The sequence below is a fragment of the Dendrobates tinctorius genome, unplaced genomic scaffold (assembly GCF_039654945.1).
Source record: "Dendrobates tinctorius isolate UK_male_01 unplaced genomic scaffold, ASM3965494v1 ptg000032l, whole genome shotgun sequence".
Lineage (NCBI taxonomy): Eukaryota > Metazoa > Chordata > Amphibia > Anura > Dendrobatidae > Dendrobates > Dendrobates tinctorius.
The window spans coordinates 22,985,406-23,010,317 of NW_027361700.1; the positions used below are offsets into that span (position 1 = coordinate 22,985,406).

Here is a 24,912-nt window from a genome sequence, read left to right on the forward strand (position 1 = left end):
TATTACCTGTACACTGACACTATATACAGAGCTCCTGTGTATAATGTACCTAGTGATCACTGTATTACCTGTACATTGACACTATATACAGAGCTCTTGTGCATAATGTCACTGGTGATAACTGTATTACCTTTACACTGACACTATATACAGAGTTCCTGTGTATAATGTCCCTGGTGATCACTGTATTACCTTTACACTGACACTATATACAGAGTTCCTGTGTATAATGTCACTGGTGATCACTGTATTACCTGTACACTGACACTATATACAGAGCTCCTGCGTATAATGTCACCGGTGATCCCTGTATTACCGGTACACTGACGCTATACACAGAACTCCTGTGTATAATGTCACTGGTGATCATTGTACAGGGTGGGCAATTTATATGGATACACCTAAATAAAATAATGGGAATGGTTGGTGATATCAACTTCTTGTTTGTGGCACATTAGTATATGGGAGAGGGAAAACTTTTCAAGATGGGTGGTGACCATAGCGGCCATTTTATGAATGGCCCACACAGGTGTATCCATATAAATGGCCCACCCTGTATTATCTGTACAGAGACACTATATGCAGAGCTCGTGTGTATAATGTCAACAGTGGTAATATTAGTGTTATTGGTATTGTGGTTTTTATTCATGATCATTATTGTAGTATTATTCGGTCATGTGGTGGTAATATGTGGTCTGGTCATGGTGTGGCGGTATTTGTCCTTTCTAAATGGTGGCAATATGTGGTCTGGTCAGTGTGACGGTATTTTTTCCTTGCATGTGGTATTATTGGTCTTGGTATAGTGGATTGTGTTGTCTATGGAGGTTACTTATCCTCTCTATCATATCAAAAAAAGGGAGAGTCTTGATTTCCAATATAGATTAAATACTTGAACGTTTAACCCTTCCCTGTTCTGTGACTATTTCACAGCAGCAAATATGCACTTACAGAAGTTCTCCGGTGTAAACAAGTAATCACACCTATCCTAAGGCCACGTTCACATGTTCAGTATTTTACATCAGTGAACAATCAGAGGAAAAGTATAAGGGTACATGCCCAAGATCAGGAACAGCAGCGGTTTGGACGCAGCACACTTAGGCCTGTTTCACACATCCGTTTGTCACCATCTGTCAAAATCCGTCGTTTTGCAAAGTAAACGGATCCGCCATTTTTCTTGGCGGATCCGTTTTTTTTCCCCATTGACTTGCATTAGCGGCAGATTTTGACTGATGGTCGACCGTTGCATCCGTATTTCTGTGGATCCGCCAAAATTTTGGCGTCCGCTGACATCACCGGACGGACAATGCAACGTTTTTTTGGGAGCCGGATCCGCATTTTTGCCTCTTGCTACATATTTAACCCTAAATGCAATCTGGCCGCTGGAGAATTATATCTCTCTCGTCCCGCGTTATCCCGGCTCTCCTCGTCCCGCGTTATCCCGGCTCTCCTCGTCCCGCGATATCCCGGCTCTCGTCTGCTACATCGGCGGTATTTTTTTTTTTTTAAGCGCGGCTCCTTTAACTTTCCCAGATCGGCAGATCCCGGCGCACCAACGGTCCGGTGGCTCCCGTTGGTATTTCGGCGCCTACGGATCCGTTCTCCGCCTTTTTGGCGGATTACAACTGACAAGAAAAATGTAAGTGTGAAACAGGCCTTAAGCTGCATTCAAAAAGCTGCATTCTAGATTACAAGCACAGCGTATGGAATTTTTAGAAATCCCAATGCCCACTGTGCTTTTATTTGACACTGCGTAAACCCACCAACGAAGCGGGTTTACGAGCTGCAGCATGTCAAATTCTGTTGCAGAGATTGTAGCGCCATTTATTCCATGGCGCTTTACATGTAAGTGACAAGTTATTGATCGGTGGGGGTCTGACTGCTGTGACCTGCACCGATTGGCAGAATGTGCAATTTTTATCTGCACTGGCATGGAGCGGCATGTACGATTTGACCACTCATTACCAATATGGCTGCACTTGGCTTTTTCTGGAAGCCCCACAGACAATAGATGGAGCCGTGGTCATACATCCCACTTGCCCTGCATTTTAAAATGGGGATAAAAGTTCCCCATTCTTCCGATCGGTGAGGTTTCCATTGGTTGGATTCCACCGATCAATAAGTTATCACCTACCTAACCTGTGAATAGGTGATAACTTATTTTCATCACAGAACCTTTTAATGCAAACTACCATAATTGTAAATCCCAATTATGGTGATGCACAGTAGATGTACAGGAGCCGCCTGTGTTTTACAGTCAACGCTCCACTATACAGTGATAGCGGCTTACAGGTATTTGCATATAGCTGTAGGGTGAGCCCCAAGAGTTAATTCTCCTTGTGGACCCCAGACACCCCAGTCTGATCCTGGTTACGACCACTAGCAACTATCACCTAAGCTACTCCAATGCCCTGGATATAGTATAAGTGACATAGAAAATCAGAAGAACTATACTACATTTCTAAATAGCATTTGCTAATATTATTGTTACTACAGCTGCTACATATTTAGATAGGATCTTGGAGATGGGAATACCCCTTTAAGTATTGTTGAAAACAGTAAAAATCATGGGATGTATGTAAACTGCCACTGTCCGATCCGATGGGCGGGGCTTATTCACCTGCTCCCCCCCTACCTGTCTTGCTCTACGCATTTCTTCTGGAGTAGAGCAAGACAGGGAGGGGGGAGCGGTTGAATAACCCCACCCATCGGACCGGACCGTGGCAGTTTACATACATCTGAACCGATATAAAAAAGGTATTTATGCATGAAAGGTGCGGGGTCAGGGGGAAGCAAAAGTACTAAGAGAATCCTTATGTGGCACACAATTGAATGATATCATTATATGATATCTCAAAAAAGGGGTGACAGATTCCCTTTAAATTCTTTGATGTGATTTCGGTGGGTAAATCACGGTAAAACATGGATTTTTGTGATAAACTCACCGTAAAATCCTTTTCTGCGAGACGCTCATTGGGGGACACAGGTACTGTGGGTGTACAGTCATGGCCAAAAGTTTTGAGAATGACACAAATATTATATTTTCACATGATCTGCTGGCCTCTGGTTTTTATGTGTTTGTGTCAGATGTATTTATCACATACAGAAATATAATTGCAATCATATTATGAGTAGCAAAAGGTTATATTGACAGTTAGAGTTAATGCAGAAAGTCAATATTTGCAGTGTTGACCCTTCTTCTTCAGGACCTCAGCAATTCTCCCTGGCATGCTCTCAATCAACTTCTGGATCAAATCCTGACTGATAGCAGTCCATTCTTGCAAAATCAATGCTTTTATTTTGTCTGAATTTGAAGGTTTTTGTTTGTCCACCCGCCTCTTGATGATTGACCACGAGTTCTCAATGGGATTAAGATCTGGGGAGTTTCCAGGCCATGGTCCCAAAATCTCTATGTTTTGTTCCCTGAGCCATTTAGTTATCACCTTTGCTTTATGGCAAGGTGCTCCATCATGTTGAAAAAGGCATTGTTGATCGCCAAACTGCTCTTGGACGGTTGGGAGAAATTGCTCTTGGAGGACATTCTGGTACCATTCTTTATTCATGGCTGTGTTTTTAGGCAAGACTGAAAGAGAGCCCATTCCCTTGGCTGAGAAGCAACCCCACACATGAATGGTTTTAGGATGCTTGACAGTTGGCATGAGACAAGACTGGTGGTAGCGCTCACCTGGTCTTCTCCGAATAAGCCGTTTTCCAGATGTCCCAAACAATCGAAAAGGGGACTTTACCCCAGTACTCAGCAGTCCACTCCCTGTACCTCTTGCAGAATATCAGTCTGTCCATGATGTTTTTCCTGGAGAGAAGTGGCTTCTTTGCTGCCCTCCTTGAGACCAGGCCTTGCTCCAAGAGTCTCCGCCTCACAGTGCATGCAGATGCACTCACACCTGCCTGCTGCCATTCCTGAGCAAGCTCTGCACTGCTGGTAGCCCGATCCCGCAGCTGAAACACTTTTAAGAGATGGTCCTGGCGCTTGCTGGTCTTTCTTGGGCACCCTGGAGCCTTTTTGGCAACAAGGGAACCTCTCTCCTTGAAGCTCTTGATGATGCGATAGATTGTTGACTGAGGTGCAATCTTTCTAGCTGCGATACTCTTCCCTGTTAGGCCATTTTTGTGCAGTGCAATGATGACTGCACGTGTTTCTTTAGAGATAACCATGGTTAACAGAAGAGAAACAATGATGCCAAGCACCAGCCTCCTTTTAAAGTGTCCAGTGGTGTCATTCTTACTTAATCATGACAGATTGATCTCCAGCCCTGTCCTCATCAACACCCACACCTGTGTTAATGGAGCAATCACTGAAACGATGTTAGCTGGTCCTTTTAAGGCAGGGCTGCAATGATGTTGAAATGTGTTTTGGGGGATAAAGTTCATTTTCTAGGCAAATATTGACTTTGCAAGTAATTGCTGTTAAGCTGATCACTCTTTATAACATTCTGGAGTATATGCAAATTGCCATTAGAAAAAATGAAGCAGTAGACTTTGTAAAAATTAATATTTGTGTCATTCTCAAAACTTTTGGCCATGACTGTATGCTACCGCCATCTGGAGACTGACACTAGGCAACAACACAAGGTTAGCTCCTCCCGCACCGTATACATCCTCGCCAAGATTGTGGGCGGAAGCCAGTTTAGTGCAAAAGCAGTAGGAGAACAATAACAATCAGCCTTAATGCCAAAGACAATATGTCTGGCAAAGAAAAAACCACCCTGATATTCACAAAAGAAATACACATTAAATAAACTAGAGCCAACTTGGCTAATAGGGTGGGTGCTGTGTCCCCCAATGAGTGTCTCGGAGAAAAGGATTTTACGGTGAGTACTCACAAAAATCCATGTTTCTCCTTCGTCTCATTGGGGGACACAGGTACTGTGGGACGTCCTAAAGCAGTCCCTGGGTGGGAGATTGACTCACCGATCCAAGCTGCATGCACCTCTTTGTTCAAAGGTGCGCCACTGCTGCTTGGAGAATCCTTCTACCCAGGCTCGCATCCGCCGAAGCCTGAGTATGGATACTGTAATGTTTAGTAAATGTGTGCAGGCTGGACCAGGTCGCCACCTTGCATACCTGTTCCGCCGAGGCCTGATGCCGAAGCGCCCAAGAGGCGCCCATTGCCTGAGTAGAGTGCGCTTTGATCCCTGATGGAACTGGCTCACCTCTGATGCGATAGGCCTCCTGAATAGTTAAACGGATCCATCTGGCTATGGTCGCTTTTGACGCCGCGAGTCCCCTCCTGCGCCCCCTCAAGGAGCACGAACAGCATATCCGTCTGGCGAAAAGTTGCCGTCCGCGACACGTACCTCCTGAGCTCTCACCAGGTCTAAGGTGTGAAGAGCTTTCTCCACGCAATGCACCGGTGCCGGACAGAACGAAGGCAAGACATTATCCTCATTGATGTGAAAAGAGGACACCACCTTCGGAAGAAAGGGGGGAGCTGGTCTAAGCACCACCTTATCCTTGTGGAAAGCGAGAAAAGGTGCTCGGCAAGACAGAGCCGCCAACTCCGAGACTCGCCTAACGGCGGTAATGGCTGCCAAGAATACCACCTTCCAAGAGAGGAACGATAAGGAAATATCCTGTAGCGGCTCAAAAGGCGCTTCCTGCAGAACACTCAGGACCAGGTTAAGGTCCCAGGTGCCCATCGGCGCCTTATAGGGAGGTACTAGATGAGAGACTCCCTGGATGAAAGTCTTTACCTGCATATTAGTAGCAATCTTTCGCTGGAAAAGGACGGACAACGCCGATATGTCTCCTAAGGGAGCTCAGGGCCAGTCCCGAGTCTAGGCCTGTTTGAAGAAAGGCCAAGATGTTGGGAATAGAGAATGTCAGGGACGAACGACCCCGCTCTCGACACCAAGTGAAGAAAACCATGTCTGATGTTGGTGGCGAAACGGCTGTTTAACCCTTTGCTGAGGGAGGAAACGGCTCTTTCCACCTGTGGAATTAGAGATGAGCTGATCCAACTTCTCCCCGAACAGACGACCGGTCTGATAAGGCAAGGAAGTCAGGGATTTCTGGGAAGTTGTGTCTGCCCGCCATGTCCTCAACCATAAAGCCCTCCTAATGGAGATCGCATTTGCCGCAGCGAGTGCCACGCAGTTGGCCGCATCCAAAGATGCATTAATTAGGTAGTCCCCGGCCAAAGTGATTTGATTTGTGATCTCTGATACCTCTGCTGGTAGGTCCATACCCTGCAGGGCTCTGTTCAATGATTCTGACCAAGCCATCATGGCCTTTGCTACCCAGGTTGCCGCAAATGAGGGGGAGAGTGCTGAACCTGATGCCTCAAATGATGAGCCAGCTAGGCTCTCTATTAGACTGTCAGTGGGATCCTTGATAGAGAACCCACTAGGTATGGACAACAGGGTCCTAGAGGCGAAGCGTGACACGGATGGATCTACCGTTGGGGACTCTGCCCATTTCTTACGGAGATCAGGGGCGAACGGATACCTCGCCTCGAGTGCCTTTTGCCTTGAGAAACGCTTGTCGGGCTGCTCCCCGTGTTGTTGTACTATGTCCTCAAACTCTGGGTGAGAGCTAAACACTCTAGACGGCCGTTTTGCTCGCTTAAATGAGACCTTGTGACCTGAGGCCAAGGTGGAATCATCTTTCATCCCGAGGGTCTGGTTGACGGCCTCAATGAGACCGTCAATTGTTTCCCGGTATTCTGGAGTACCCGAATCAAGCGGCTCATCAGAGTCGTAATCTGAGCTCTTGTTAACGACCCTTGGTGAAGGTAAGCGAGAGGCCGAGCTTATGGTGCCGAAGAACCAGATGGACCGGGAGACGCTGTGTGGGTTCGCTTCCCCCGCGTCTATCTAGAGTGAGAGCGGCCCCTGCAGGCCGGAGGCTCCTGTGAGGTGGAGGACCCCTTTAACACAGGCGAGCCGCTATCCCTCCCCTATCTGGGGCCCAAAGGGACTCGATTGCTCTCGTAAGCGATGCCATGGACTGCTACAGAGACAGAGCTCATTCCGGGGGGCTCAGTACACTAGGCTCGGTCGCAGGGGAGGGCTCCTGGGCACGTTCGGAATCGCATGTTTCGCAAATCTGCTTGGTTTGCACTCGTGGGAAGGCGGACTGGCAGGAGGTGCACGCAACATATAAGAACGTGCGTGCTTTAGCTTTTCTGGACATGATGGCTGCTAAGTGATATGCCAAGGGCCAAAAGCTGCTTAGCCTCCGGAAAACACAGAGGGTGGCCTTCCTCCAAGGGTAGCACTTACCCCAGTCCTTGTGTCCCCCGTCCTGGAGCTGTCAGACGTCCAGCCAGCCGACCAGCTGTTCTTTCTTTAAAATACAGCGCTTTTCGGTGTGTGGGCGGGCCTCCGGACGAAGAGGCGGCCCGGGACATCATGGGGCGGAACTTCCGTCCGCGGCCTAGTTCCAGCCAGAAGCCGGTGACTAAATTTCTGCCATCCGCCCGAGGCCCCGGGGTGCGGTTCCACCGGAAGTGGCTGCGTCACAGGGGGCGGGACTTCCGCCCAGGGTCTAGCTCCGGCAAAAGCCGGGGACTAAATTTCTGGCGTGCGCCCGGACTCGGGGTGGGACCGCCGGACATCGGGCCTGGCCAGAGGAAACATGCGCCAACGACTGCCACGCTATGTGGCACAACCCAGGAAGCCCGGGGATGCCTGAAAACGGCGCCATCAGGAGTGCCGACCACGGGGGTCTACAGGAGCCCTCCCAGCCCACCTCCTTCCATGCCTCACCCCTAGACGTCCATCTTGATCCTCAGGTTAGAGGGGGGAAGGTGGGCTGAAAAAAAAAAAAAAAAGTTTAAGGACGGTGCAGGCACCCTAAGGCTACTTTCACACATCCGGCTTTTCTATTCCGTCGCTGTGCGGCGAAAAGCCTGAGAGCCGGATCCGGGATGAAGTGCTGACACCGTATCATTTTCCGTGGCCGGATACGGTGCTCCTGAGATCTAAAGAAGCAGTGCAGCTGAAAGGAATGTATGATGATAGAGAGAGAGAGATTTTTTTCCCCCTCGGTCGCCTGGCACTTGTGGGGTTAAAACTCAGTGTCGGGCATGCGCTCTGCAAAAAAACGTTCTGGCGCTGCAAGAAAACGTAGCAGGGAACGTTTTTTTGCAGATACCGGACGGCACATGTTTGCTGTCTCCGGCAAAAAACGGAGGCGCCGCATGTCGATCCGGCACGATGCGGCGATCATTACATTCTATGTGAAAAAACGGATCCGGTTTTTACAATTTTCGCCGCATCGTGCCGGATTGCAAAAGCCGGATGTGTGAAAGTAGCCTAACTCCATCTTCCCTATAGGGGATGAGGAGAGGGACCGTCTGCCACCTTCCATCACCGCTGTCTGGCATTGGTGATGCAGTGGGGGCCGCACGGACTGTTCGCAGGCCTCTGTACAGCCTAGGGTTTCACTACCTTAGGGTGGACAGGGCTCAGTCTGGCATCATGTTCCACATAGCGGGAAAGGATACGTGGAGGCGACACTCTCGTGCTCGCCCGTTGTTGGTTTGGGGAAATCGGACCCTTTCAATAGGATCCATTGCCCATGTCTTATCTTCATGGAAAAAATGACAGAGTCTGGAAAAAAAGACCACAAGTGTGCCTCCAATGGACACTAAGCAAAAACTGATTCCGCCTGCAATCGGCGCAAGGGTGTATACAGCGGGAGGAGGAGCTAACCTCTTTTTTTCACTTAGTGTCAGCCTCCAGGCGGCAGTAGCATACACCCACAGTACCTGTGTCCCCAAATGAGGAAAAGGAGAAATGCAAGTTTTATTGAAGTTTTTGGAGCTGTATTTGGGGAGTTTTTTTGCAACGGAAATATGCCCCACATATCGATACATTACATTTTATAATCAAAAACCACTCAAAAAACTAGAAAAAAAACAACAAAAAAGTATATAAAAAATGCATCAATACAGCGACAAGCAATGCGTCTTATTTAAAAGTAGGTTTTTAGATAGGGTTATGTTCTGCCTGATAAATCCACAAGAGTGTAACAAGCTCATTCATTAACAGGACTACGAGAAATCTTTTTCCCACGGATGGACATCTTCTCTTACACCAGATTATAAAGTTGTTCATGCCCAAAATGGGATAAATGAAAAACAGGAAAAATATAAAATATGTAATATTTCCATACAAATGTCAGCCGGCAGCAAAATGTACATAAGAGGAGCAGATGTGACATGTTGGATGTTATCTGTGTAGGGTGAACATTACAGACTCCGATCGTTACATATCGGAGACAGTCACTGCTTCTGGTTTAATGGATTAATGTAGAGTCCCCACATGAAGCAACCATCCACCCAGCACAATAATCAGGGCAGACAAGGCCATACCTCCTGATTAGCGAGATACATTCTTCGGCATTGCTCCGCAGATGAACACTGGGAAGGAGATTTACGCACTCGCCAAGTTGTAGCAGCGATTCTTCCACGGATGCCCAGGAGGCTACATGTAAAAGAACACATGAAAACAAGGTCTGACATATCTGCCAGCTAGAGAGTATAGCCTAGCGCAAGTACCGTGATCTAGAAGACATTACCGATTGGGTACAGAGAAGAGAGACGGCAACTATCAGGCTTCAACTAAGATCATGTGACATGAGAAGCGTCCCCATATGTGCAGGGGATCACATTAGTAAGAAGACCATTAAAAGGGGTTGCACAAAGTATACAAGTCATCCCCTGTTAATAGAATAGGGGAAATTTACAAGTCGCCGGGGGTCCGACTGCTGCGACCTCCACCTATCCTATGAACAGGGCTCTGCAGAGAACTGTTCTTAGAACTGGAGGGGGTCTCAGCAGTCGGACCACACATTTTCACTTCTTCTATCAATAGGAGACAACTTTTAAACTTGTTACAACCATTTCAAAACTCTATAAAGGGTGCCTTCACAATCTTTACTTGCTAGAGGGTCTCTTATAGCTGATTGCGAAGTGTCCTCCTATTGTGAGCCCCAGCGATAAGCTATAACTTTTGGGGGAAGTCAGGCCTTAGATTAAAGAAGGGTAGGGTGCATTTGATTCACCAACATAGCAGGTGACAACTACTAAATTGGTTGACGCTTGACCAGTGGTGTAACTAGAGTACGATGGGCTCCGATGCAAGGTTTAGACCAGGGATTCCCATTCTGATATATATAAATATATCAGGATGGGGGGCCCTATATACACACACACACACACAAGTCCTCTATTCTGGTATATATGTTCCTCTTCCTTGCCCCTTCATGGTATACATATCCCCCATCCTAGTATATGTCTTTTTCCTGGGCCTCATCCTGGTATATATATATGTCCCTTTTCCTGCCTGGACCTTACCTGGTATATACAAATGCTTCTCACTAAATTAGAATATCATCAAAAAGTTAATTTTAGTTCTTCAATAGAAAAACTGAAACTCATATTATATAGAGTCATTAAAGCAGAATGATCTATTTCAAGTGTTTATTTCTGTTAATGTTGATGATTATGTCTTACAGCCAATGAAAGCCCAAAAGTCATTATCTCAGTAAATTAGAATAAATAACAAAAAACACCAGCAAAGGCTTCCTAAGGGTTTATAAAGGTCCCAGAGTCTGGAGGAAGAGTTTAGAGGCACACAATCCAAGCTGCTTGAGGTCTAGTATGAAGTTTCCACAATCAGTGATGGTTTGGGGAGCCATGTCATCTGCTGGTGTAGGTCCACTGTGTTTTATCAAGTCCAAAGTCAGCGCAGCCGTCTACCAGGAAATTTTAGAGCACTTTATGTTTCCCTCTGCTGACAAGCTTTTTGGAGATGGAAATTTCATTCTCCAGCAGGACTTGGCACCTGTCCGCACTGCCAAAAGTACCAATACCTGGTTTACAAACAACAGCATCACTGTGCTTGTTTAGTGAGAAAACTCATCTGACCTTAACCCCATAGAGAATCTATGGGTTATTGTCAAGAAGATGAGAGACACCAGACCCAACAATGCAGACGAGCTGAAGGCTGCTATCAGAGCATCCTGGGCTTCCATAACACCTCAGCAGTGCCACAGGCTGATCACCTCCATGCCATGCCGCATTGATGCAGTAATTGATGCAAAAGGAGTCCCGACCTAGTACTGAGTGCATTTACTGAACATGCATTTCAGTAGGCCAACATTTCAGATTTTAAAATCATTTTTTCAAGCTGGTGTTATAAAGTATTCTATTTTACTGATATAACGACGTTTGGGTTTTCATTGGCTGTAAGCCATAATCATCAACATTAACAGAAATAAACACATGAAATAGATCACTCTGTTTGTAATGGCTCTATATAATATACGAGTATCACTTTTTGTACTGAAGAACTGAAATAAATTAACTTTTTGTTGATATTCTAATTTAGTGAGAAGCGCCTGTATATTCCCCGTTCTGTAATACATGTCCCTTATCCTGGGCCCCTTTCTGGTATATTACGTATTTTGCGGATTATAAAAAAAATGCTTTCAATAAAATGGTGGTGTGTCTTATAGTCTGATTTTAAGGTAGCTTACATGGAGCGTTGGCAGAGTGGGATCCCTGGAGGCAGGGTCACTTGCTGCAGGAAGCTGGCGGAGGCAGGAGTGAGGTGACGCTGTGGGCCGCAGGCTGGTAGGAGGGAGTGTTCGACGGAGGCAGGTGTGAGGAGATACTCCGGGCCCCAGGCTGGTAGGAGCCCCCGTACTAAGCGTTCAAGCAACAGGAGAGCTTGACGTCACTGCCATGCCCCCCGTAATACACTTCAGCTAAATGTGCATCCGATGACGCACATCCAGTTGACGTTTGTGCTGGCTTTGGTGGGCCCTTCACCCGCACGGGTCAGGTCGCGACCGCAGTTGTTGCACCCATTCCAATTAAGTAGAGCAGACATTCCTGCATGCCAGAGTCAGCCCAGTGCAACAATCCTCTATCTCTTTCAGTCCCATAGAGATTTGCAGGAGCAACACCGCCATTGCATTTAAAACTTGTTTTTGCGCTTAATAAACCCAAAAATCCTCTATACCCTCACAAAGTATTTAATACTAGATGGTGGCCCGATTCTAACGCTTCGGGTATTCTAGAATAAGTATGTAGTTTATTTAAAGGGAATCTGTCACCCCATTTTTGTCCCATAAGTACATAGATAAGGAGTCCGGAAGTTTTATAGTCCTCTGATTGGGGTCTCCTAATGTGTTGTGATGCCCCCCACAAGGTCTTGGAAGCAAATTCCTTAATTGATGTAAAAAGACATAAATCCATGCGACACATTCATTCCAGCACTGAGAGTGTCAAAGGTCGTCATAAATTTATACTCACAAACTCTTCTCTCTCTCTGAGACTTGAAGTTACCTTTCAATATGAGTAATTTCATATCCATGGTGTTGTGGTCCATCATACAAAAATGTTTTGCCACAGTTAGATCCATTCTTTTTTCTCTTATTGTGTGACGATGAGCATTCATCCTTGTTCTAAGCTTTTGCCCTGTCTCCCCCACATACAGACCCCCAGTTGGACATTTAGTACAAATAATTAAGTACACCACATTAGATGTAATGCAGCTGAAAGTACCAGGGATCTTGTAGTCCTGATGTGAGTTGGGGATCTTTATCTTGTCCGTGGTCATTATAAATGGACAGGTTTTACATTTTTTCTGGTTGCAAGGAAAGGTTCCTGCAGCTACTGGAGAGGACAGGGAGCTTCTGACAATGATGCTTCTTAAATTTGGGGGCTGCCTAAAACACAGCAGTGGGGGGTCTGGAAAAATGGATTGTAATCGGGCATCTTTTTGTAGTAAAGGTTGTAATTTCCGTGCAGCTCCCCTTAGCACTTCCAGATTTGGGTTGTAGGTGACTACTAGAGGCACCTGGTTATTTTCTTCTTTAGCTTTGTAATATAGCAGGTGATTCCTTGACATTCATGTCAATGAATGTGTCGCATGGATTTATGTCTTTTTACATCAATTAAGGAATTTGCTTCCAAGACCTTGTGGGGGCATCACAACACATTAGAAGACCCCAATCATAGGACTATAAAACATCCGGACTCCTTATCTATGTACTGATCCAATATTTATGTTTCTCCCTCTCCCATATTGATAGTTCTGCTTCACGTCACTTGTCTCATCTATTGCAATTTTTTCTGTGTTGTATTGTGCATAAATATGTGACTCTTCAGATTTTGTATTAGTCTAGCCTGATGAAGAGACCCGCGTAGTCTCGAAAGCTTGCAATGTGTTACCATCTTTTCAGTTAGCCATTAAAAGGTATCAACCACTGAGGACTCTCAATTCTGAATATTTTTCTATCTACTGGCTAACACGGTACAAAGATATACATCTTTCCTGTATCACACATACATACATACACACACTTGAGCTTTATATATTAGATTGTGTCAAACAATACCATCAAAACAGGCATACGTACCCGGTTCCTCCAACTTGGCGATATGGATGAGAGCCCTGTTCTTGGTGCTGCCAAGTATGGCCTCAAGCCTCTTCAGACACATTGAAAGGTGATTTTCGTCAGATACAGGATCCAAAACTTCCTTCAGCTTCTCCATATAGAAGGCAGACCCTCGCAAAAGCCAGTTTACAGCATTCATTAAGGCCCGGCATAGGCTTAGACATTCTTCTGCTTTACCATGACAGCTGGGGAAGGAAACATTACATTTATGAGAAATATTTATCAGAACAATCTCCTGCAGCAGCTTATAACCAGAGTTATTGAGATATAGATGCTGACCCCTTCACTGCCATCACCTGTGCTCCAAATGAGTACAGACTGATAACAATGCAGATGAACGCAAGCTGAGGCAAAGCAGGGTATAGAAGCAACTTGTATGCATTTTTTTACAAGAATAAACTCCGTAATAAAATGATTTTCAAATTTTGTAACTCTTAGGCTGTGTGCCCACGTAGCGATTTTTAAGCGTTTTTGCCGCGATTTGCGGCGCGAAAACGTTTAAAAATTGTGTACTGAACGCCCCCCATGCATTCCTATGGCATTCCGCACATGCTGTGCTAATGCTGCGCTTTTTTCCGCGGTGGAATCGCATCGCGGAAAAAAAAATCGCAGCATGCTCATTCTTTTGTGCGGAATCGCAAAGAACTGCCGCGATTCTGCACCCATAGGAATGCATGAGAATAGCTTACTTCCCGCATGTGGCTATGCCCACCATGCGGGAAGTTAAGCGTCTCATGTGCGGTTGGTACCCACGGTGTGGAGGAGAGGAGACTGTCCTCCAGGCCCTGGGTACCATACCCCTGTAAAAGAATAAAAAAATCGGGGTATATTTACCTTCTGGTGTCACGCGCTGCATTCCTGGCATAAGCGTTCCCAGTAATGCCTTGCGGCAAGGTCCTGTGATGACGTGGTCTCGCGAGATCGCTATAGCAACGCGAGACTACGTCATCACAGGTCTCGCAAGGCATTACTGGGAACGCTGAGGCCCGGGATGGCAGCGCGGGACGCCGGAAGGTAAATATACCCCGATTTTTTAATTTTTTTTAGCATTTTAACATTCTATCTTTTACTATTGATGCCGCATAGGCGGCCTCAATAGTAAAAACCTGGTCACACTTGTCAAACACTATGTTTGACGAGTGTGACCAACCTGTCAATCACTTTCCAAGCGATGCTTCAAATCGCTTGGAAAGTGCTTGAATATAGCAAGCGAAAATCGCGGCAAAATCGCGGTAAAATCGCGGTGAAGTCGCGCGGAAAAAAACGCGCAATTTCTGGGAAGGAGTCCAGTTTTTAGTGTCCGGAATAAAACGCTACGTGGGCACATAGCCTTAATGCTGGACAAAACCATATAAAAAAATGCATCGCAAACAAGATGTGATCTAAGTCATCTCTGAAAATGATTCCTTTAAGGAGGACCAGTCACCAAATTTTTAATGTCAAACTGGACACCCAATGTAATAGAGGCTGTAGAATGTAATAAAATGTTTTTATGTTTGTTTTAGTTTTTTGTTTTTTTTTACTAATTTCACCTCGCGATTGTTGAGAGAGTTCCAGTGGATGTTATCAGAGAGTTTTCACTTGGGGAGTATACTTTTTCTCCCTGTATGATGCTAACCAATGATAAACAAGTAGCAACACTCAAAAGGGAGAACACGCCATACCATAGCTTAGAGCAGATTTCTCAATGTGTGACATGTAATGATACAGTCCTGAGCCACTGCTCTAACCTCCTGTACGAGTCACTGTGGGGAAAGGGTAGCAAAGCTGAGTATAGCTGTGTAATATTACAAACCCTTTTATCAGCTCTTTTTGTATAGCACTGTCACCTCTGCTGTGCTGCCCCTCCATTCCCCCCACTGCCTGTCCGGAGATGGGTCTTTAAATTAAAAATATCTATTGTGCTTGAACTTGCAATCGATCAGCAGTGTGATCAGAGCAGGGTCTCATTTACATCTTACACAGGAGTAGTCCAGAACAGGCATATTACTCATAGGTGAGACATAATGACAGCCCAGATCTCACTGGAATGAGTACAAGTTGCCTAACCACAGCAGACAGAAGTGTGATTACTTACAAATCTCCAGACAGGCACTGTAGGGGAAGGTGCTATGAAAGGAAGAGAGCTGATAGAAGAAATTGTAATGTAACACAGCTAAACTCAGCTGCCCTGCTTCTCCCCCCATACTGACTAATGCAGGAAGTTAGACCAGGAGATTTGAGCTATATCATTACATCTCACACACTGACAAACCTGCTCTAAGCTATGGTGGGGGCGTGTTCTTTTTCTGCTGTTTTACTGCCTGCTTATAATTGGTCAGCATCGTACAGAGTGAAAACTCTCTGATAACATCCACTTGGATGTAACCAAAATTAACTTATTAAGGGCTAAATACTTTGATTGCTAATATCTCTGCAGAGTGACACAATTTAAACAAAATAAATAAATACAATATGTGCAGCCACAAATACATTCTGTGCCTAGTTCAACATGAAAAATTTGGTAAAAGGTTCTCTTTAAAGAGATTTCAAGAATTTTAAAACAAGTAGAAAATCGAGTAAACTTTGCTGACCGTTTTAAACCACTCGAGCTCTGCCACATTAGTAATTCCCGCCAGTCTCTGATTACTTTCAGCAGCGATAACATACCGTCAGTAAGCAAGTAAATGATACAGCCAATAAACGGCCTTAAAAAAGATGCAGGTACAGCAAATGAGGTCCTATAGCGGCCATGTTTGCACTGACAGCACGTCATGGCTGTAGGAAGTAAGCAGAGACCATTGTGGAAGAGCAGTGCAGAAGAGTGGAGTAAATGTGTGAGTGTAGGCCACGTCTATGCTATAATATTTCCTCCTCATGGATGATTATCTTAAAATCTTCTTTCATAACTCCTGTCAGGCATCATCTCTATTAAGATTGTAATCTGGATGATAAATAGCATGGCCACCACTATAGTTCGGAAAATGACCCCAAAGAGGCCAAGAATTAGCCAAGACGACCAGACGTCGTCATCATTAACACCCCAAGTGTACAGAGACAAGCCAAGGCTAGACACACACAACTTACCAACCATCTGCAGTGTATGGGGTCTATTGACTCTCCCCCAATGGCAGATGTTGGAGGTGAGAAGGATCAGACAGCTGATAATCAATATGCCTGATCCTTTCATACTTAGGAAAGACAAGTCGCTGCCAGAAATTTACTCTTCTCTCTTCTTACAGATCACGTCTACTCAGTTAAGAACAAAACACAAGTGTAATAGGGAAGGAATCTTTGTCGGTCAAGTCAAGTGGTCTAACTCCAGGTCTAAGGCAAAATACAAAGTTGCATTACCCCAGATTATCACAAAACATGTCCATGATCTCCAACAGAGACTGGATGCAGAGATCTCTTGAGAAGTCATCAAACTAAGGACAAAATAGAAAGATTAAATCATTACCACATTATAACAAACCATAGTCATCACATACGTGTATCCACTATTAGAAAAGACTTCCCCGTTGCTGGTTTTTAAAGGCAAATCTCAGTTGTCCTGTTTTCCGGGACCCATGAACATCAAATATTATTAGGTGGCAGTAAGAAGTCTTCTGCTCCCACTTTACTGCACTTCTAAGCATATTTGTCGCTTTGATGTCTGGTAAGCCCATCCGAGATGATGTAATTGTGGTGGTAAACCTTTACCCAATAGCCCATAATCCCACAAGTCTGCTTTATTAAGTAATATGGGAAGAATTGAGTGTCAGCACACAACTAGGCAGGGCTGTAGTTCTGGAAGCTGAGCGACAACCTCTGCGGGACAGTAATTTTGGCCATTTTCTGCTGTCACATTTACACATAAACGATATGGTCACATCAAGCACGCTTTCTGTGGAAATATTCTGGAAAGGAAATGTCTCAGGATAGACAGTGTTGTAACACTATGATGCCAATATCAAAACAACAGGGGTCTAACAACTGGACCGCAACTACTGCCATCAGCACTGCTTCACTTTTTTAAAAAGGCCACATGGTTGGTCTATTAAAGTCAATGGCTGAACATGTGGTCATCTGGTAAAGCAGATGGAACTGTCGAGAGGCCATGGACGTTCATGGTGCTCCAGCGATCATCGGGGACCACTGCTGATTGCATATTGGTGGTCCTATTGATAACTCGCCAAGTATACCACAAATCAAGCCTTTCAATGAGGACCTGTAACAAGGTCAGAAGTTCCTAGTTATTGCTCTTATTTTATTCCTGCTGCTCCCCTGAGTATTCAGGTTTTCTGAGCATTTTTGTTTTTGCTATGGAATCTGAGAGCACAATAATATAGGAGCAGAGACCATGATTACAGGGATGTATCACTTAATAGGTTGTGTTTGGCTGTTTCAATACAATCAGTGTAATATCAGCAGATTATCACTACAGGACAACAATGCCCCAGCTTGGATTAGCAGCTCTCCATCACTAAACAATGTACACAGAAAGCTGTAGAGTGTGGCAGCGGGGATATACACAGCTCAGCATTCGAGCTCTGCAGCAGAGAACGCTAGAATTCTTACCCAACTGCTGCATCCAGTAAATTACGCTATACATCACTGGAATCAGGGTGTCTGTCCCACTGTCATGCTGCTGTCTGATTACATAGCAAAAACCTGCTAACAGATTCCCTTTAAATCCATCATAGGTTGCAGAGACTTGGGCATTTTTATAGTCTTTACAACTGGGTGAAGCTTTGCAGAGCTGCCTAAAGACACAATATGCCCTCAGAGAATCCTAAGACGAACACCCACTTGTAAAGACCGCAAAAATTAGCACATAAAAAAGGGCCGTGGCGAATTAAGAAAAAAAAAAAGAATAATCAGGAAAGGAGTGGGAATAATATAAGATAAAAAACGTGGTGTAGAGTCTCAACAGTAAGTCTATGGGTCCGTACTCGGCTCTTTTCTTTCGTTTTGCTGTTGTTTTTTGCACTTTGCACAAAGAGGGACATGGCCCTCCATTTTTTTGCTAGGCATTTCATCTATATACAGTGCCTTGTGAAAGCATTCGGCCCCCTGGAACTTTTCAACCTTTTCCCAGATATCATGCTTCAAACATAAAAGATACCAAATGTAAATTTTTGGTGAAGAATCAACAATAAGTGGAACACAATTGTAAAGTTGAATGAAATTTATTGGTTATTTTAAATTTTTGTGGAATTCAAAAATTGAAAAGTGGGGCGTGCAATATTATTCGGCCCCTTTAACTTAATACTTTGTTGCGCCACCTTTTGCTGCGATTACAGCTGCAAGTCGCTTGGGGTATGTGTTATGAATGAGTCACCGAAGGAGGAAAAAACAAAAATACAAGCTAAGTCCAGAAAACCGGAGAGGTTGGTAGCTATCGGATTGCAGACTCCTGATCCTATCCACAACAACTAACAGTAGCCGTGGGGGGTTCCTACGATGCCCTAGACCCCTTGATCACAGCCGGAGAACTAAATAGGCCTAAAGAAAGAAAGGGGAAATCTAAACTGCCCCAGAGCAGACCCCAAATCAATAGGCAGCCCCCAACATATAATGACAGTGAAGCAAGATGAAAACACTAACACAGATAGAAAGATAGGTTGAGCAAACGATGGGGCCCAAGCTAACTTAAAAGGACAGGACAGAAAAGCTGCTGTCTGCAATCCGTAAAAAACCCTACCAAAAAATGTCCCAAACGTCTGATAGGAAAAACAGGCCCTGAAGTCGCTAGGACTTCAAAAATGACTATATCAGCACTCAGGTAAATTCTGAAGACAGAGCAAAGAGACAAACTGATCAGAGACAAAAATGGAACTCAGCACACCCCCGACCGGGGATGGCTGAACTCCAAAAAACAAGGTAAACAAAACAAAACTAATAAATTCAATAGCAGAGCAAAAACTTATCTTTGGGAAGCAGGAATCAGACTGGTCTCCAAGAATCCAGCAGAGAAATCACCAGCAACTCAGAAGGGCGTCGGCTGCCTTATATCCAGTCAGCAGTTCCTGTAACCCAGTCATAATCTACCAGATCAGGTGTTTGGTAATCAGCCTCACTAACTTCCTTCACCAGAAGAGGGAGTTCATCAGACATCGACGGTGAAGGGGAAAATGAACTCACAACAGTACCTCCCCCTTGAGGAGGGGTCACCGAACCCTCATCCACGCCACCAGGGCGATGAGGATGGGCCCGATGAAAGGCACGAACCAATCTTTCGGCATGAATATCGGATGCAGGGACCCAAGAATTATACTCCTGGCCATAACCCTTCCATTTAACCAAATACTGGAGTCTCCGTCTAGCCAGGCGAGAATCCAGTCTCTTCTCAACCTCATATTGCACATTACCTTCAACCAATACTGACACGTTATGGATCTTAAATGTAACAGGAAGAGCCAATCGAAAAGAGACAGGATTAAGAATCTCCAAAATCTTGTAGGGTCCAATAAATCTAGGTTTAAACTTTGGAGAAGCCACCTTCATAGCGATATTCTTTGATGACAACCAAACCATATCACCCACCTTAAACTGGGGACCAATGGTCCTATGCCGGTTGGAAAACCGCTGGGCCTTTTCCTGGGAGAGAGACAACTTATCCACCACTTGGTCCCAGATCTGGTGCCTTCTCTCCACCACAGTGTCAACACCTGGGCAGGCAGAAGGCTCCACCTGCCCTGAAGAGAATCGAGGATGAAACCCAAAGTTACAAAAAAAAGGTGACAGAACTAGCTCTATTATTTAAAGCAAATTCGGCCAAGGGCAAAAATGAAACCCAATCATCCTGATCAGCAGAAATAAAACATCTCAAATACGACTCCAAAATCTGGTTTGTTCTCTCCGTCTGCCCATTGGTCTGAGGGTGAAACGCAGAGGAGAAGGACAACTGAATTCCCAGCTTCGAACAGAAAGTCCTCCAAAATCTAGACACAAACTGAACTCCTCTGTCAGATACAATGTTCTCAGGAACCCCGTGCAAGCGAACCACCTGTTGCAAAAACAAGGGCACCAACTCTGAGGAAGATGGCAACTTAGGGAGTGGTACAAGATGGACCATCTTAGAGAATCTATCACAAATCACCCAAAAAACAGTCATTCTCTGAGAGACAGGCATATCAGAGATAAAATCCATTGAAATATGGGTCCATGGCCTCCTGGGCACTGGCAAAGGCATCAACAACCCACTACAGCGAGAACAAGGTTTAGACAGAGAGCAAGTCCCACAGGACTGCACAAAATTCCTGACATCACGAGACAAGGCGGGCCACCAAAAAGACCGACTCACCAAATCTCTAGTACCAAAAATACCTGGATGACCAGCCAATGCAGAGCAATGAACTTCAGACATCACTCTCTTCCTCCACTGGTCAGGAACATACAATTTTCCAATGGGACAACGCTCAGGTTTGTTCTCCTGAAACTCTTCCAGAGCACGTCTCAAATCGGGCGAGATGGCAGAAAGAACTACCCCCTCACCTAAGATGGTAGCAGGCTTGGTCACAACAGGAGAATCAGCAAAGAAACTCCTAGAGAGGGCGTCTGCCTTGACATTCTTAGTGCCCGGAAGAAAAGAGACCACAAAATCAAAACGTGTGAAAAACAAGGCCCACCTAGCCTGTCTAGGATTCAAGCGTTTGGCCGACTCCAGGTAAATCAAATTCTTGTGGTCAGTAAGGACCACGACTTGATGTTTAGCTCCCTCCAACCAATGTCTCCACTCCTCAAATGCCCATTTCATGGCTAACAGTTCCCGATTCCCCACATCATAGTTACATTCGGATGGGGAGAACTTTCGGGAAAAGAAAGCACAAGGATTCATTTTAGATGTTACAGGATCCTTTTGGGACAAAACAGCTCCTGCACCAATCTCAGAAGCGTCCACCTCTACCTGAAACGGGAGTGAGACATCAGGTTGCCGCAAAACCGGAGCAGAAGTGAACCTTCGTTTCAGCTCCTGAAAGGAAGAAACAGCCTCCGGAGACCAATTCAGCACATCAGCACCCTTCTTAGTCAAATCAGTCAATGGTTTGGCAATACCAGAAAAATTAGCTATAAATTTACGATAAAAATTAGCAAAACCCAAAAACTTCTGGAGGGCCTTCAAAGAAGTGGGCTGAACCCAATCATAAAAGGCTTGTACCTTGACCGGGTCCATTTCAATAGTTGACGGAGACAAAATAAATCCCAAAAATGAAATCCTCTGTACACCAAAAAGGCATTTCGATCCCTTGACATACAGGGAATTCTCCCTCAAAATCCGGAACACAGTCCGAACATGTTCCACATGAGAGTCCCAATCCTTGGAAAAGATCAAAATATCATCCAGATAGATGATCAAAAATTTATCCACCAAGTCTCGGAAAATATCATTCATGAAGCACTGGAAGACAGAAGGGGCATTAGTGAGCCCAAAAGGCATCACCAGGTACTCAAAATGTCCCTCCGGAGTATTAAACGCCGTCTTCCATTCATCCCCGTGCTTAATGCGAATAAGATTATACGCCCCCCTGAGGTCAAGCTTTGTAAACCAGTAAGCACCTTTAACTCTGGAGAATAGATCAGAAATCAGGGGTAACGGATACTGATATTTAACAGTAATTTTGTTGAGGGAACGATAGTCAATACAAGGCCTTAATGACCCATCTTTCTTAGCCACGAAAAAAAACCCAGCACCTAAGGGTGAAGAGGATGGTCTAATATGACCCTTCTCCAACGTCTCCTTAATATAGGATCGCATAGCCTCGTGCTCGGGTACAGATAAATTGAAAAGTCGACCCTTGGGAAATTTACACCCAGGGCTCAGCTCAATTGCACAGTCATAACTCCTATGAGGAGGCAAAGACACAGACTCATTCTCACTAAATACATCATAAAAATCAGCCAAATAATCAGGAACATCATGCGACTGGGGAGAGGTGGAGAAAACAGGAGCACACCGACAACCCCAACTCACCACAGACACAGATTTCCAATCCAAAACTGGATTATGGATTTGCAACCAGGGAAACCCCAGAACAATGGTATCATGCAAATTATGCAACACCAAAAATCTGCAATTCTCTTGATGGTCTGGGGCGACCCGTATTACCACCTGGGTCCAAAACTGAGGTTTATTCTTCGTCAAAGGAGAAGCATCAATACCCCTCAAAGGGATAGGCGTCCGCAGAGGGGTCATAGGAAATCCACAACGTTTAGCAAAATCCAAGTCCATCAGGCTCAGAGCTGCTCCCGAATCCACAAAAGCCTTAGCGGAAAATGTGCACAGGGAGCAGATCAGAGTTATTGCCAGAAGAAACTTAGGTTGAACACCCCCCACAGCAAATGTGTGTGCAAAACGTTTCTCTCGTTTAGGGCAGACAGAAATAATATGCGAGGCATCACCACAGAAGAAACACAGCTTATTACGCCTTCTGAACTCCTGACGTTGCGCCCTAGACAAAACTCTATCACATTGCATAGGTTCAGACATTTGTTCAACAGGTGGCAACACCTCTCGTGCGGTTTTGCGTTCACGCAAACGCCGATCAACCTGAATGGCCAATGACATAGAATCATCAAGACCAGAGGGAACAGGAAATCCCACCATAGTATCTTTTACGGTTTCTGACAAACCCTTCCGAAAGAGGGCTGCCAAGGCACCATCATTCCAGGTAGTAAGGACCGCCCATTTTCGGAATTTTTGACAGTACAACTCTGCAGAATCCTGACCCTGGCTCAATGCCAACAGGGCCTTTTCAGCCTGATCAATAGCATTAGGTTCATCATACAACAACCCCAAGGCTTGAAAAAATGCGTTCACATTAGTAAGAATAGGATCATCAGGTTTCAAAGAAAATGCCCAATCCTGGGGATCGCCGCGCAGCAAAGAGATGACAATTTTAACCTGCTGCGTGGAGCTCCCCGACGAGTTAGGCTTCAAGGCAAAAAATAATTTACAATTCTTAAAATTCAAAAATTTAGACCGATCCCCAAAAAACACATCAGGAGTAGGGATCTTTGCTTCAGCAGCATGTGAATGAGCAAGATAGGCGGATATTCCCCGCACTTCAGCAGTGAGCTGCTCCACACGATCAGACAATTGCTTCATCTCCATTGAGAAAGAAAAAAAAATTCCCCCTGCGGCCTCAGAGACATAGAGGTAAAAATATACACAAAAAAAAAAAATATTCTGACAAACTCTTTTTTTTCTTTTTACAATTCTTTCCTGCTATTGAGTACCCTAGGATCTGCGGTATGGCTGGTGATTCTGTTATGAATGAGTCACCGAAGGAGGAAAAAACAAAAATACAAGCTAAGTCCAGAAAACCGGAGAGGTTGGCAGCTATCGGATTGCAGACCCCTGATCCTATCCACAACAACTAACAGTAGCCGTGGGGGGTTCGATCACAGCCGGAGAACTAAATTGGCCTAAAGAAAGAAAGGGGAAATCTAAACTGCCCCAGAGCAGAATCCCAAAGCAATAGGCAGCCCCCAACAAATGACGGTGAAGCAAGATGAAAACACTAACACAGATAGAAAGATAGGTTGAGCAAACGATGGGGCCCAAGCTAACTAAAAAGGACAGGATAGAAAAGCTGTTGTCTGCAATCCGTAAAAAACCATACCAAAAAATGTCCCAACCGTCTGATAGGAAAAACAGGCCCTGAACTCGCTAGGACTTCAAAAATGACTATATCAGCACTCGGGTAAATTCTGAAGATAGAGCAAAGAGACAAACTGATCAGAGACAAAAATGGAACTCAGCACACCCCCGACCGGGGATGTCTGAACTCCAAAAAACAAGGTAAACAAAACAAAACTAATAAGTTCAATAGCAGAGCAAAAACTTATCTTTGGGAAGCAGGAATCAGACTGGTCTCCAAGAATCCAGCAGAGAAATCACCAGCGACTCAGAAGGGCGTCGGCTGCCTTATATCCAGTCAGCAGTTCCTGTAACCCAGTCATAATCTACCAGATCAGGTGTTTGGTAAATCAGCCTCACTACCTTCCTTCACCAGAAGAGGGAGTTCATCAAACATTGACGGTGAAGGGGAAAATCAACTCACAACAGGTATGTCTCTATCAGTTTTGTACATCAAGAGACTGAAATTCTTGCCCATTCTTCCTTGGCAAACAGCTCGAGCTCAGTGAGGTTTGATGGAGATCGTTTGTGAACAGCAGTTTTCAGCTCTTTCCACAGATTCTCGATTGGATTCAGGTCTGGACTTTGACTTGGCCATTCTAACACCTGGATATGTTTATTTGTGAACCATTACATTGTAGATTTTGATTTATGTTTGGGATCATTGTCTTGTTGGAAGACAAATTTCTGTCCCAGTCTCAGGTCTTTTGCAGGTTTTCTTCAAGAATGGTCCTGTATTTGGCTTCATCCATCTTCACATCAATTTTAACCATCTTCCCTGTCCCTGCTGAAGAAAAGCAGCCCCAAACCATGATGCTGCCACCACCATGTTTGACAGTGGGGATGGTGTGTTCAGGGTGATGAGCTGTGTTGCCTTT

At 45.1% G+C, this 24,912-nt stretch overlaps 1 protein-coding gene across 4 annotated transcripts in view; it reads right to left on the reverse strand.

Annotated features, from left to right (window-relative positions):
- MED24 (mediator complex subunit 24) overlaps nucleotides 1-24,912 on the reverse strand; it is a 127,469-nt gene that overhangs the window by 65,064 nt on the left and 37,493 nt on the right. For all 4 annotated transcript variants that reach the window (XR_012231600.1, XM_073572600.1, XM_073572598.1 and 1 more), the window contains exons 5-7: nucleotides 16,765-16,838; nucleotides 13,393-13,616; nucleotides 9,335-9,446 (exon numbers count right to left, since the gene is read on the reverse strand). Coding sequence is in view for 3 of the 4 variants with exons in the window: in XM_073572600.1 (XP_073428701.1) it covers nucleotides 9,335-9,446; nucleotides 13,393-13,616; nucleotides 16,765-16,838 (410 nt within the window). In the remaining variant the exon portion in view is untranslated. The remainder of the gene's footprint in view (nucleotides 1-9,334; nucleotides 9,447-13,392; nucleotides 13,617-16,764; nucleotides 16,839-24,912) is intronic.